Genomic DNA, 15,407 nt, shown 5'->3' on the forward strand with positions numbered 1-15,407 from the left:
CGAGGGCTCAGTGACATGGCGCCTTCGAGATGTTGCTTACAATTTTCCTTCACTTGCTGGGAAATATTGGACTGTTTTGTTGTTTATTATTAGAGCACAGTTGTTTATTCGTTGGATCAACCATTTATTTAGATTGTACTTTACAATTTTATATGCGGATTATTTACAAGTATGATTATATTTAAGTGTAATACTTAGAAAACTTTAGACCATAATATACTCGTATAATCGCAGCTTGAAATTAATGAATTTTATTTTTATTTTTTAAATAATTGTATCAGGAACATATATATGCCTAAACGGTAGGGGTTACTACACTTGCGATGACTATAATCATGTAAGTAACTAAATATAAATGTATGTGTTAAAGCATTACGAAAAAATATAAATCATTCTGGTTACGACAACTGCGATCTTTAACATTTTGTAAGGCAATTAAAAGGGGCGATATGTAACTTTTTCCAAACTTCTATATTTTATCTTGTATACAGGCTGTTTTAATACTTAGGGTGTATTTTTAATATTTTGGGGATACCTAATGTGTCTATTGTAAAATAGCGATAATAGAAACATGAAATACTAAAGAAAACAACGATGTTTCTATACTTTTGGCCTGGGGTGTACATGTACAACTGTACATTACATACGTAAAATTCGTACCTAAACAGAAAAGGTGTTGTTTCTTGCAAACATTTTACGTTTAGTTTACGTCGCTAGCCGCTAGATTAGGCGCTACCTTGTACAATATGTAATGTACTAAATTCTCAGACGAAGGACAGGATTCCGGCCCTTGACGGCTAACTTTGGTCTTGTTAAGCTAGTAACTGAGATGCGAGAGGGTCAAGGTCGAACACTGACCCTTACGCGCAATACGTTTTCATCGTCCCCGATACTTCCCAACAGCCTAACTAACCATTTTTTACAAGCTTTATTTAACATGCAGTGTTTGTTTGTACCTAATATGTTTGTTCGGTCAAATCTACGGCACGCTTAACTAGACCCATTATACGATCGCTACAACTTCAGATACATATGTAAGTTGAGTGACAATGCAACATTATGGTACCATCGAGCTAATCTGATGATAAAACAATGCACCCTAATTATGTTGGGGTGTGTTAGAATTGGCTCTATGATCCTTCTTACAAATATTAGTGTACCTACACATGCATAGGAATCACAAATAAATCTTGTGCAAGCCGTCGATAGTCAATCTCACTCCGACCGCGGGGCCACATTACTGATATCGAAGTATTTTCGTGTTTGCGTTACGACCAATAATGGGGATGTGCTGAGTGTCGATTATATATTTTTGTCGATGAAACCTACAATTAGTCGTTTGTTGTAGATTGTGGTTGTTAAGTGACAACTTTACTGATGCCTTTATTTGTAAACGCTCATCGACACTATTAGAGGTATTTAAACGAAGGTTAAGAAGTATGACCACATTATGAGTAAAATAAGCATTATCAGCAGAAACATACTCACTGCAGGTGGACAAAGGCCTTCTTTGGATACCTATAAACCAACACACTGCTTATAAGCAAAAACATTTACTGAATTAATTGTTATGCCTGTATTGCTTTTTTTGCTACACGTATTTTGTCTATATATGTAAATGTATTTTGTGTACAGTAGTTTGTTGTAGTCAGTAGTAAAAAATACACACAACATAGTTGTAAATACAATAGGGTGAACCTTTCGAGGATGTCTTTCGATTAACCCTTAAAAATTGTACCGCTCTAAGTAACCCCAAGTTATTATTTTATAATCGATATAAACACTCTTTTTTATCGATGGCTATTTTCAGTACAATAATGTTCTATATGTAGGAAAGCAAAGTCTTCAAATTACATGTAAAATGTAACCAATAAAAAAAGTAATTTCCAAAAAAAGCGGACATTCGTTAATATTTTCCGGCTAAACCTTAAGAAACGTTCCGCTCCAAGTCAACCCACGTCATTAAAAATCGATATAAACACTGCCTGTTTTATCGACAACCACAACACTAGTCAATAAGAGGGTGAGCGGCCCCATTTCTGTCTACATTCGAGAGTCGACGTCACGAACCATCTTAACCAGCTGAAAAATGGTGTTTCGATCTGTCTCTTCGCGAAATCAATGTCTTCATCTGTCTGAATTGTAAAGATGTAGTTTTAGTAGAAAACCTTAACAAGATTGCATGGCGGTTGCTTTTTACTGCGGCAAAGTCAAAAAGGGCAATGATTTTAGCACTTTATTTATTTTAGTTACATGTTGTATAAGTATGTAGATGTATAGGTATGTACAGTTTGTAGAATTTGCTAATGATTTGATGATTGTAGAGTTTGCGAATCAGTGTTCAATGAACTGATTACAACTTTATTGTTAAAAGAGTGTGTAAGTATATTTTAAACATATCACGCACGTAGCTGCTACCTAACCATTATATATGTGTTTACATATTACCATTTTACTATGGGACCAACCACGAAATCGCGAAAATTTTTTTACCCTCCCATAGAAAATGAACCAGCCAAAATGTATAAAACATTTTTTTTCGCCAAAATTTTTTCGCAATATCGGGGTTGATCCCATAGTAAAAGTTGCTCAGTATAATCCTAAAACCTCCTTGGCAACGGGAATGCACTAATTTTTTAGGCACCGTGTATACATTGAGGGCAATCAGAGTGAGTGTAGCCTTGAGGTTGCTAAGCCAAGCAACCACTAAGGTGTCACGGTGTTCAGGTCCTCAGCGGGCCCAGGGTATGGCTGGCAGGGTATTGCAGCGGCCATGTCCGGTTCTCAGCCTATTCAGGCGGCACCAGATTTTCCGAGGAAGGTCAAACCCTTTTGGTTTTTTAATCGGGTCAGATATATGGCTTTTCCAAGTTGCCATAGCAGTTATAAATATAAAATTAATATTTCTTTGTTTTTAATACCCTGTTCATGCGCGAAGAAACACAACTTGTGAGTACACAACTTCATAGTTTGTACGCAAAAAGTCTGAGCGACACTCGTGAATGATTATCTGCGAAAATCTCTTAAAATACATATTCGCTTAACTAGTTAAATTCAATTAGGTGAAAGCTTAAAAGCGCTATAAAAAGCTGAACTTTTAGCAAAAGCTTGGCACACTGAACTTGGGGGAGGGCCAAAGATTACCATTCACTAGATTCCGTATGGGCACACAGACGACGCATAGTCTGTGTAAGCTACCTTTGCACTGATTTGAACAGAACAAAGTGAGGGACTGTCATTGTAAACGGCATATTTTCATAGAAATTTAACATTACATTTATGACATTGCCATAAATGTTAAATTGTTCCGAATCTAATACCGCGTCCTTACTCGACTTACTATAATGCGAAATATTTATTTTGTCAATTATTGACGCTGCGAAGTCACTGCAAACTTTACTAAGACGTAATACACCTAGTAGTGAAATTAAATATTCAGTGTTATTAATGACATGATACGAACTTGACAGAACTCATTAAGAAACTCGCTCGCTTGTTGAAGCGCCCGTGTTGCACTGTGAGTCATGTCATGAACCGGCCTACTACGCTACAAGTGCGGTTCAGGGCGCCTAGCCAAGATGACGAAAACGCCAATCGAAACTTAAAATAAATAATGTATGGAAATAGTCACGTGACTTTTCGTCGCATCTGTCATCCCGATACATTTTTTATTTTCGTTCGGCGCTCGTCGACGTACGATTGTCATCTTGGCTAGGCCCCCAGGGCATTCAACTAATAAGCGGCATCACTCACTCTCATATTTTCCCAATTCGAAATATCGTCGTTTAATAGTTCAACCGCATTACTTCCATCCCAGTTCAAAGCGACTCCTTTAGTATATACATTATAAATTTAACAAAATGTTAAGTTTCAAACGTTAAACAGGGAGTTCCGTACTAATAAAAGCAATAGAAAAACCGTTTTTAACCGAACAGTATAGCGCACAGCGTAGCAAATACCTATACCTTACCTACGCGTCGAATGATGGTCCCTATCACAGTTTTCTTTCAAGCCTCTTTCGGTTGGGCTTAATTTATAAATAATTGAAGAAATATGTTTGTACCGTATTTTTATTACTTAAATGTTACATTTCTAAATAATCGAATGTGCTAAACTTCCAAAAAATATTTACAAACATTTTACGTAACAGCTACTCCATATAAAAGAACTCTCATAGGGACCATCATTAAGACGCGAGAGATATAACTGCTCATACTCCATCTATCGGTAGCAGATCTGGAGCAAGGCTGCAAAGATAAGCTTTACGATCCGTCTCGGGAAAGCTGCAAAAGCTCCATTGAATACCGGTTAAACGCTTTAATAAGTAGGTAAGTACCTATTTTAATTTGCATTTTAGCTGATATTCTTAAGACTTGAATCTTCAGAGATATCTTTTTATTACGTTGGTGGCAAAGCATTCCGCTTGATGGTAAGTGGTTACCTAGCCTATAGATGCTCTACCATCATTTAAAAATAATAAAAATCTAAATCAACAGTCGAGATTCACAAAAAACTTTACAGTTCGATGTAAATTTACGGGGGAAAAAACGAGAAAAACATTTGATGGATAGCACCCAGCATACGGCGCTCGCGAACGCGTTACTTCAAACCTGGTTTGAATTTTTTCCAAGCCAAACTACGTAGAGAATAGGTACTGAGGCGGCACACTGAGTGAAATAAAGGCCTGGTAAGCTAGAAATACCTACGTATAAATGAGGAGTGTCTTTTCAAAAGAGCTTATTTCTCTATGAAAGTCATACAAAAATAAGCCCTTTTGAGAAGACTCCTCAAAATGTTTTTTAAGTAGGTATGTTTAATTTAAAGTGGATTGTCAATAGTTCTTAAGGTACCTTTTCCTTATTTTAGTGACAATGTATTGTCATCATAACTAACTTAGCGGTTTCACTCACGTATGTTTCACTCGCTCGACGCCCACCCGTCGTGACGCACTCAGGCACTGTTAGTGCTAGAAAATGGAGACCTAGGCTCTCCGAAACATGTCGCGCGAGTGACTAAAAATATATGAGTGAAACCGCTAAGTTAGTTAAGTTAATATGTCTCACGATAGTTTAAATTCGATTAATGTATTGTCACTTCACTTGTTAAGATATATCAAATAAAATAAAATCCTAAATCGGTCTAGCCGTATTTGAAAGATGGTAGACCATACGTAAAAAAAACAGAGAATGCAACGAAATTGTGCGGTCAGTTGAAAACGTAACCATAATAAATCGCTGCATCTACAGCTATATTTATAAGTATGTTGAACTTGTCGTTGTAAAATGGCAAATAGTTATGGGTAATACAAGTGTAAATATGTGGAAGGTAACCTATTTCAAATGTACCTGTCAATTTTGTAAAACGAGCAAGATGTTTCAACGAGTTGAGTTGAGAATTGTACCGCCAGTCTTCGTCTCTGACACAGCCAAGAAAAATGTAGGTATAAACTATACCTATGGTATAAAATGTTCCAATTGAGGTATACTTTGGTCAAAAGCTTTTTTAGTATGAGTTGTGGTTACGCGGCTTTCCTGTGGACATTATAAAATAAATGAACTTTAAGAAGCGTAATTTTCTTTTGGGACACTTATAGAGAATTTTTCCACCGCAAAAACGCCCGTTTTTCCCGAATATTTTTGTCCCACTTTGTACTTACGCGCCTACTACCACAGGCCCCAGAGGGAGCGTTGAATAAAAAATACCTAATGTTCGTTGTCTGTACCTTTGTTTTCAATCCCTTCTGCCTACTATTTATATCGATATTACTCTTTATTTCATTTTTTGCGCAAACAACCCCGAGCTTCAGATGTTTTCGTGAGTTCAAGTTCAAAAAGATCGATGAGAGTTTAGTTTCCTACCTAATAGAAATAGTGTGTAGGATAAAGTGAAGGCGAAAAATCTCCTTATATGATCATATTTTTCTAAGAGACGTTGATATTCGTAGACGTGGAAAAAATATATGTGGTTCTTAATTATATTATCTTTAATAACACAGCTTCCGATACACGAATTATGACACTTCGCTCGATACAATCAATTCCCAAAGTAACCTCTAACTCTGATTTTTAAATCAAACTTTACTCGGTTATTTATTATGTGACAATATAAACAAAAACAAGAAGAAAAAGCAATCTTAACTTAAATAGTAATTTGACAGCTTTCGAATTTCGATATTGTAAGACAATGTTTTTAAAATAAATAAAAATCGACAAAATTCGATCAAAATTGACACTTGGTGCGCATTGTCTTTCCTGTTCTTTCTTGCGAAATGTGACAGTGATAACGGCAAACCGATGGAACGGCCTTAAAAAAGGCTTACATCAAATATGTATGATGATTTCGCCATGCAATGTCAAAAGTTTGCTCATAGAGCATGACGTACGGCGGTACAAGCTGGACTTTAGAAATAGCTACGATGGATTACCGAGTGTTGACTAAAGAATGGTTAAACGCGTTTCAAGATTAATAAAATTCTTCATTATCTGCATACTTCCACGTTAGTTCACTGCATAAAAAGCTATTAAAATTAAACTGGAATTTTGCTCCTCCAAACCATCGGGCCACTAGAAACAGTACAGTTGGAAGTTAATGAATTAAACCCGTTTGTATCGAGCTCTTCAATTTAGCAAGAACTTCATTTAGAGTCCACATTCAGCTAACTGCTAAGTTTGAAACACAAATATGTCACAACTGTCCACTATCGCTAATGAAGTAAGTTTAACACGTAACTGAGACGGTTTGGGCGGTTTAGGAAAAGGCTAAGTAATAAGTAATATACAGTGTGGAAAGAATGAATGAGCCCTGGAGGGAAAGTACTTCAAAACCTTTAGTTAGCTCATTTTATTATAGGAAACATTCTTTTATTTTTGAAAATAAACAAAACTGCATTCAAAGATTTTTCATTATTTTTTTCAATTCTGCTTGTCTAAAAATATTCTTGTATAATAAATATTCGATTTTATGGATATTTTGTACGACACACGAGTGAAGGCCGAATGTTTCTTGGAGAAATGTTATCATTAACATTAACTATATCGAATAGTAGAATAAAATATCCCGGGTGAAACAAGCTAATTTCCAAAAAATTTTGAATGTAGTTTTGTTTCTTTAAAAAAATAAAAGAATGTTTCCGTTGAACAAAATGAGCTAACTTAAGGTTTTATGGCATTTTCCCTCCAGGGCCCATTCATTCTTTCCACACTGCTTGCTTGCACACATTTTATAAGTAATTAATATTCGCCGAGCAGCACCACCGCCATACAATCAAAGCTATCAAAATTAAACTTTCTGAAATAACATGAAATTTGGCATGGACATCTTATCTTATGGTTTTCGGGGGTCCTTCTATCCACACTTCGACCCATAGGGATCTTTTGCGCAGTTACCCCCTAGGAAAGATTTTAGAAATTTGGCATGGACATTCAAGTAATATATGTATATCTGTCTGGTACCAGTTTTCATAGCTAAAATTGGGTTTTTGTTTTGCTTGCAATTGCATGAATTGCACTTCAAGCAGGCTTGTCAATCACCAGCCTCGCCTTATAGCCCTGAGGCGGTCAAGAGGGGTTTTTAGTGGGTAAACCGTGGGTCCCATGAGCCTATACGGGAGTCCCACATAACCATCCCAGGCCCGTCCCCGAGCCTGGGTGGTATGCGAAAAGCTTTTTCCCCTCTATAAAAAAAGGCTTGTCAATCACGTACCTCGTACGTCGTCAGGTACATCCATACTAATATTATAAATGCGAAAGTCTGTATGTCTGTCTGTCTTTCTGTCTGTGTGTTCCCTCTTCACGCTTAAACCGCTGAACCGATTTAGATAGAGATAGGTTGAGTCCCTGAGAAGGACATAGGATAGTTTTTATCTCGAAAATCATCCCTTAAGAAAGTAAAAAGCGGGGTGGAATTGAGATAATTAACGAAGTGCCTGCTAATTTGTGTGCATAATATGCACAAATTTAGATTGCTATGAGAATTTTTCCAGGCGCTATTCTTACTCTAGCTGCGGTTACTAAGTCCACGCAGACGAAGTCGCGGGCAAAAGCTAGTGTTCTTATAAAGCGTGCTTGATCATCTGCGCACTACTTTAACTGTGGTATTAATTATTTTTTTTAACAAGCAGTTACGTCTGCGAGCGATACTCCAAATTTACGCCATCTCAAAGGGAAGTAATGGAAAGATTTGCGAGGTTTGATAGGCTTCCGTAGCTTAATTGGTTAAGAGCAACGCACGGATTGCGGCGGGTGCGGGTTTAAGTCCTGCCGAAAGGGTAACTTTTTCCATTTTTTCCTTTACTATTAAATTAGTTGTATCAATTCGTCTTATATATATATATATAGCTGAATTAGATTTTTAAAAGACGTAGAATGCTGAGCTACTACTACAGTGATATCTTGCTAGCCAATTTTTCTCCTAGAACATGGCTTCTTAGCATCAATAAAAACACATTTACAAAAGCAATATGGCGCCGGCCTCACAATTTTCGCAATGCCCTCTTCATTTAGACTGGAATTGAATTTATGTGACGGCGTGTCGCTTCCCTGTTGCCTCGGTTTAGGGCCTTTGGATTAAATTGTAAATTTATGTAGGATCGGCAATAAAAAGAGTTTTAGGCCCTTATCAACTACATAATTGAGGTCGTGCACGTGTTTTCATTTTTCTGTGAAATAATTTAGACTGAGTAAAATCAGCTGATCTCTACAGTTAAACTACGGTTATTCAATAATAAAGTTGAATTTAAGTGAGCGTAAAAATTACAATCTGTCGAACTGGATCTAAACCATATGATAAGGTAACTAAATAGACTGTGTTTTTGTTTTGATTAGTGGTAACTTAACTCGATTTGATAGGGTTACTATCAAAAAGTTACTTTATCAGAAGGTTACCAATATGGTAGGGGTTTTTAAAATAAGACCTAAAAGACCGTGATTACCTTTTGTAGAATTGTTTATAAATCATCGCGATTGTCACCCTGGCGGCCTTATAATGCTTAATTTTTGTAAATATTTTTAATTTGCACGTGTACCTAACTAATTTTGTCCCAAGAATTTTCATCATTCACGGTACTCAGTCAAATTAAAAACCTTTTGGCAGTCAGTTAAAGAATCCTACTAACAAAAATGCCGTTAAGTGTTGTTGTTAATCCCTAGGCGCTCGTTTGGACTCCGTGCCCTTGCAAGAAACCGGCTACTGTCAGAAACAAAGAGTGTTTTGATTAATAGGTACCTTTGCCCTATTACGTGTGACAAAGCAATTTACGTTCAATCAGAAGTAGGTATTACTTAGTCACTAGGTACAGTCAATATAGTAGCGGATAGAATAACACGCAAAAAGCATCTGCCACGGTTTTGTAAATATGGGTATGGAAAGTATCACTACAGTTGTTGTAAATAGTACTACATTCAAACGTATCTGCCGCACTCTGCTTGTTGTACATAAGGCGCCATTCATTTATGACGTAAGACGATCTAGGGGAGAGGAGGTCGAACACGTCTATTTTTCTTACAAAAGGGGGAGGAATTCCTCTTCATAGTTCTTACGTAAGATCATAAAGATGCGAACATTTTCAAATTTCTATGAAATTATGAGGTTTCAAATAATAAATAAAATAAAAATAAAATAAAAATAAAAAATAAAATAAAATAATACTACTACACTGCTATCAAACACGGTGCAGAGTTAGCTTAGACGGACTAAAGTACCTTTGTAGGTACAAATAAACGTTCCAATTTTTTTTTATAAAAATTAAAACAAGATTTAGATTTTTACGTAATACAGGGGGGAGGGGGTCGGCCTATTCTTATTTTTTCTTACATAGGGGAGGGAGGGGGTCAAATCTTGGCAAATATCGTCTCACGTAATAATTTAATGGCGCCTAAAGGCATAATCTTTTTTGGAAACCAATTATGCTATTGTAGGGGTCGTGTCGTATCAAAAAGTCATAGAGCTGGCGCAGGATATAAAGCTGGAAGATACTTCACCGACAAGAGAATAACTCATAAGTTAATGATGATGATGATGATTATGCTACTGTGGAAGCTGTACTAGTTTAAATTTTAGAGTTTTTAAATTGGTACTTATTTTTATTTCACAAAATTTTTCATTTCGTTAGAATAATATTTCTCTTTTAACCAATAACCACCTACTTAAAAAAAAATGTAATTGGTACATTAGTAGGTATGTAGGTAGATACATTTACACAAATATAATGCACCTTGTATAGTTATTTTAACAAACTCTATGGAAATTACTATCGGTTTAGGTACATAATTAGTCATCAGGTAGATTTATTTTCTTACATGAATAATTAATGTGGCTTATGGCTATTACAGGATATAAATTACCTCATTTTTTGTTTTCATTAAAAAGTCTTAGTAAGATTAAATTCGGTATATTTTCTTTTTTGAAAATGTGTAAATCTACATAAATCATCTCTCGAAAGTTTTTTTCGTAAAACACTTAATCAAACACCAGCACGACTAGGTACCCAAAACTGGAACAGCACCAAAATAAGAAAATAAAAAATACGTTAGATTAAAACTGTTTTCATTCACATTCATACTATTGATTACATACAGTACAAGAATATGTTACACATAAATCATAAGATAAAACAATATAATATTTGTTGGTAACGTTCAGGTACACCCATACCTATCATCTTCCTCGCGTTATCCCGGCATTTTTGCCACGGCTCATGGGAGCCTGGGGTCCGCTTGACAACTAATCCTAAGAATTGACGTAGGCACTAGTTTTTACGAAAGCGACTGCCATCTGACCTTCCAACCCAGAGGGGGAACTAGGCCTTGTTAGGATTAGTCCGGTTTCCTCACGATGTTTTCCTTCACCGAAAAGCGACTGGTAAATATCAAATGATATTTTGTACATACGTTCCGAAAAACTCATTGGTACGAGCCGGGGTTTGAACCCGCGACCTCCGGATTGAAAGTCGCACGCTCTTACCGCTAGGCCACCAGCGCTTCTCGGTACACACATACCTATACTTACCTCAAATACAATTTTATAGTAGGATACAGCACTGCAGTAACATAAACATGCAAATTCCACTTTACAGAGTATTTCTTACGAAATATACACAACATATTAATGTTAACTGAAATTAATATGTTGCGTATTTTAAATTAAAAATATATTCCATTATTTCAATAAAATTATAACATTTATTTTTTTTATTTATTACAGGAAGGTACGTTACATCTAAACTACGTATTTTTTTGGAATCGTAAGGAATAGTTTTGTAATAAAAAATAATGTTTACCTACTACATATTTTTTTATACAATACACACATAAGTGGTCACACATAGGTAATCGGTTCTAACCGCTTCCAGAAAAGAAGGTGCGACAAGTCCACAAAGGATTATTAGAGAAATACAAGTTTTCATATACCCCCGACGTGACGTTTAGCGTACCGTCCGCCTCATACATCCCCACACTCAGAGAAACTGATAATGGCCGGTTTGGGCGATCTGAGTACACGTCATACGCAAGAGCCATCTGCCAGTCTACATACCGTCCAGGTCGGCCTCGTTCTCTGAGAAACCGAGCAATCAGACCTTCAAGAAAATACCATCTAGAACCACGGCCACGATTGAAGGATCTCGGTTGTGGAATAAAGTTGTATGGCTCCATGGCTCCCCCAAGCACGGACGCTAAGAGGTGCGCACGCTCATCATTGTTGCCATCCAACCGCGCTGTGTAAGGATGCATCATTGCGATATTCCTTGTGACGGTAGACGGAATGTTCCCTCGGGTACCAGGCGGCCGGAGATGATTCCTCGTAATCACAGCTCGTATAGCCAAAGGTATTATGATATCATCTTGACCAGGAACAGTAATCGGTAGCACTGTATATGACTGGACTGGCCCCCCATCATTAGGAACGATAGTTGGAAACCCGGATTCAAACTCTGCTACCAAATCTTTTACACTCTCTATATAAGGCCATTGTGAATTTATCGCCCGCTTCTTTCTATACTCCGACTCAGAACATTGCTCATATCCAGATTCATCCAAAATACCAAAGTACTGCAAAGCTGTGTTAATGTTTTGACCAAACTGAAATAATATCAGACTTTTATCTGGATTTAAATAGCACTTTTTCCAATCTTTGTTCTTGTCGTAACACTTATAGTCGCCTTTGTACAACACGCACCTTGAAATGCATTCATCGTTGTATTTTTCTGTTGGATAGTTGAAAACTAGTACCTCATGTTCTGGGTCGCATTTTTCCCAGGAATTATGGGTGTGACACCAGTTGTAAGTTTCTTTCCGTTTGGTACAATCATCAGTACATATGTACAAGTAGTTATCTGTCTGGGTTCGCTTAATGGCAGTTCTTGCTTCGTATCTAGTACAGTATTCCCAACTGATAGAATTATCTACTAAGGTAGCACACCAGGCGAAGGGCTCGGCGTTGAAGACTCCACAATTGCTGTAGCAGTTCGTTCCTTTGATAGTTTTGAAGACTGGAGATGGAACTTGGCTCACAGTGCAGGTATCTTTGTGGCCCCACCAGTCGTAGATGCATCCATTGTTTACGCAGTCTCCTAGGCAAGAGTAGCCATTAGTCAATCCTGAATTGTGTGTGTGGTGATAAAGACTGTTATCAGTAGAGAGGGCTTCATGAAATAAAATGAGTAGAATTAATACGTTCATTGTGATCTGGACTCAGTTGCAGTTTGAAATGAATAGTGATTCATCCACGAGTTTTATAGGGGTAGTAGTACATACTACAGATAATCGCTGATTCATTTGGAATTTCATAAAAGTACTTTTAGGTATTGTAACCTGATTTCCAGATAGTAAATAATATCGTGGACCTTGAATTTGCATAAATGTTGTATTATTATCGATGGGGAAATGTGTTTGGTTTTTCTATTTTATTGTACATTATTACACGTTTAACAGCTTATCGAAGTAATAAAACTAGATTATATTCATTGTAGAAAACCATATGTTTCTAAACCAGATGGGTTCTGCTTTTATATCTCTCGAATTACGTCTCGAAGTACATAAGTCATTTATGTACACAACATATAATAAACCATAAACAGTTTTAAATATTGTAACATGTTTTGCGTCAAATAAAAATCTCTTTATTCCCCTCTTAAGTATAATTTTGTTTGACAAACTAGTATTTTCCGTCCTCTCGGCTCTCTAGTCCCATAAATTTAAAGCGAAGATAACGTGAAATTATGCCACTGAAAGTCGCCTTAAGTCCCTAGTAATTAAAACAAGATCTATAAACACTTTACGCCTTTCAGTGGAGATTCTTTGGCGCGATTAGATAAAAAAGAAGCTGAGTTGGCTAAACTCATTTATTTAAAATCGTACTTGGTAAGATAAGGGCGTAACCTGTCTTGGTTTAGATACTAGGCTGCGTGTTTGTTCTATGGCTAAATTAAATTGGAATCTTTTTGTTAGTATCAGCAGAATCTAGTAAATAAAGAAGACTCTCTCTCTCCATAAAACGCCACGATAATCGTCAATGCTGTAGATTACATTAAGTAGGTACTTACTTTTAAATTTTAGTTATTCTAGTGTTGTTCCTTGATTTACAGTAAATCTTTTACTAGGTAGGTAGTTAGGTACGTTGAGAACATAAGAGCATGAAACAAACCATTTTATCTGTAGCAATTTATCGGTCCTAGCGGCCAGGTTAGGGCGTAAATTATAAAAGCAGCGCAAAATGTCCACACATCACAAGATAATTTCATATTCTCTCGACTTTTATTTTACACTTGCATGCATGCATTATTTACGAAACTTCCTTTTCACCGCTACTAAAATTGTCAGCACCCGTGGTAAGTTTAATTGAAAACGTCAGCGAAACCCGACTTTCCCAAGACATTAAAATTTCCAGCACATTTTAGTTTAAAGGCGCCATATATGATTACTTAAAATGAAATATACTTCCAACGCTATCAAAATAAAGTCTCCGGCGATAAATTTAGATTCTATGCGAGTGGTAATAAAGTTCATATTCAGTTGGGGCATCATAAATTTGGAGTATGCTTGGGTGAACAACGCCTGCAATTTTGTCCCGCTACGTCCTCGAAGGTACGATATACTATTTGTTTTCCAACATACATGCCGTGCTTAGGAAAACAACTGATTGTTGCGACACTGCTCGACACGCTAAAACACAGTATCGACTGTGTTTTCAATCTAGAGAACCGGAATGTCCTGCTCCAAATTTAAATTTTGTACCCTTTATGAAGGCGTGACAATCACCGCAAGTATGTGGCTTGTTAAAGGTATTTATTTAGAAAATATTTTGAAGCGGACATTTTTCGGAGCGTCCATTTTTTTTATCGAGCGCAAGTATGCGCAATGAATATGATACTGTTAGGAAATGTGTTATGGTTTTAATAAACGTTAATAAAGTATATTTTTAAAGTGTATAAGTGAATTAGATTCATAAGATAAAAAATTACATACATTTTGTGTACCGTTACAAGTATATTTGCGTAAGCTGCGCGTAGGCGAGTAAGTAGTTATCGAAAGTTTTGTCCAGTTAGGTACTTTTACTTCATAGTCTTCATACATACCATGGTTTCTCAACCTTTTATAACACTCACTGATTTAAAAATATTATCGTGCGTTCATAAAACTCGTATAAATTTCATCCATGAAAATGGTTAATCATATTCTTAATTTGATAAAAATTGAGCGCTCGTTTTAAACAGCTCACACATGATAAGCTAAGTTTGCTCCCGACGCTGTTTGATCTGCTCTCGGCGCTGTTCTAGAGCAAGGAAAATATTGACGGCGTTCTTTCGGTGCCTAACCGGTGTTTTATTTAGAGCTTATATTTTCAACGGGTAATTCAATCCCAATTCTAAGTAAGTAAATATTCTTTATTGTGCACCAATGCAGCATAAATGCAGTTGTATATGGAAAATGAGGTAACAGTTGGAACTCGTTAAGGTTTCATGAGGTATATTTTCAACGGGAAATTCAATCCCAATTCTAAGTAAGTAAATATTCTTTATTGTGCACCATAAATGCAATTGTGTATGAAAAACGAGGTAAAATTTGGAACTCGTTAAAGTTTCATGAGGTACTGAATATAAATAACTTCATTAATTCATTCATTATTTTCAAATTATGCCTTCAGTCCATTGGGACTATTTCGCCAGTATCAAGGAGCTTTAAATACGACAAAAATTGACAGGCCAACTCGGACTTACACTGACATGAGTTATATTTGAATCATGTTATTTAGTAATCGTACGTCTCGCCCGCGCCAATACCTGTACGGACAACGTACGAGCAAAATGCACGATAAGTGAAGTTAAATGTCATTCTGATATCAGTGTAAGTTCGAATTGGCCTAAAACCTCAAGGAGCCTTTCTACCTTATAAGCTTCGCCCACGCAAATTAAG

General features: G+C 36.5%; 1 protein-coding gene across 1 annotated transcript; it reads right to left on the reverse strand.

Annotated features, from left to right (window-relative positions):
* Positions 1 to 10,748: 10,748 nt before the first annotated feature.
* Positions 10,749 to 12,908, reverse strand: LOC134747084 (uncharacterized). The gene has a single exon (XM_063681651.1). The coding sequence runs from the start codon at positions 12,672 to 12,674 to the stop codon at positions 11,334 to 11,336; it is 1,341 nt and encodes a 446-aa protein (XP_063537721.1). The 5' UTR covers positions 12,675 to 12,908; the 3' UTR covers positions 10,749 to 11,333.
* Between the last annotated feature and the right edge of the window lie 2,499 nt (positions 12,909 to 15,407).

This window comes from Cydia strobilella, chromosome 14, assembly GCF_947568885.1.
Source record: "Cydia strobilella chromosome 14, ilCydStro3.1, whole genome shotgun sequence".
Taxonomy (NCBI): Eukaryota; Metazoa; Arthropoda; class Insecta; order Lepidoptera; family Tortricidae; genus Cydia; species Cydia strobilella.

Coding starts and splice junctions, on each gene's coding strand:
- LOC134747084 (XM_063681651.1), bottom strand. CDS start 12,674: ATGAACGTATTAATTCTACTCATTTTATTTCATGAAGCCCTCTCTACT.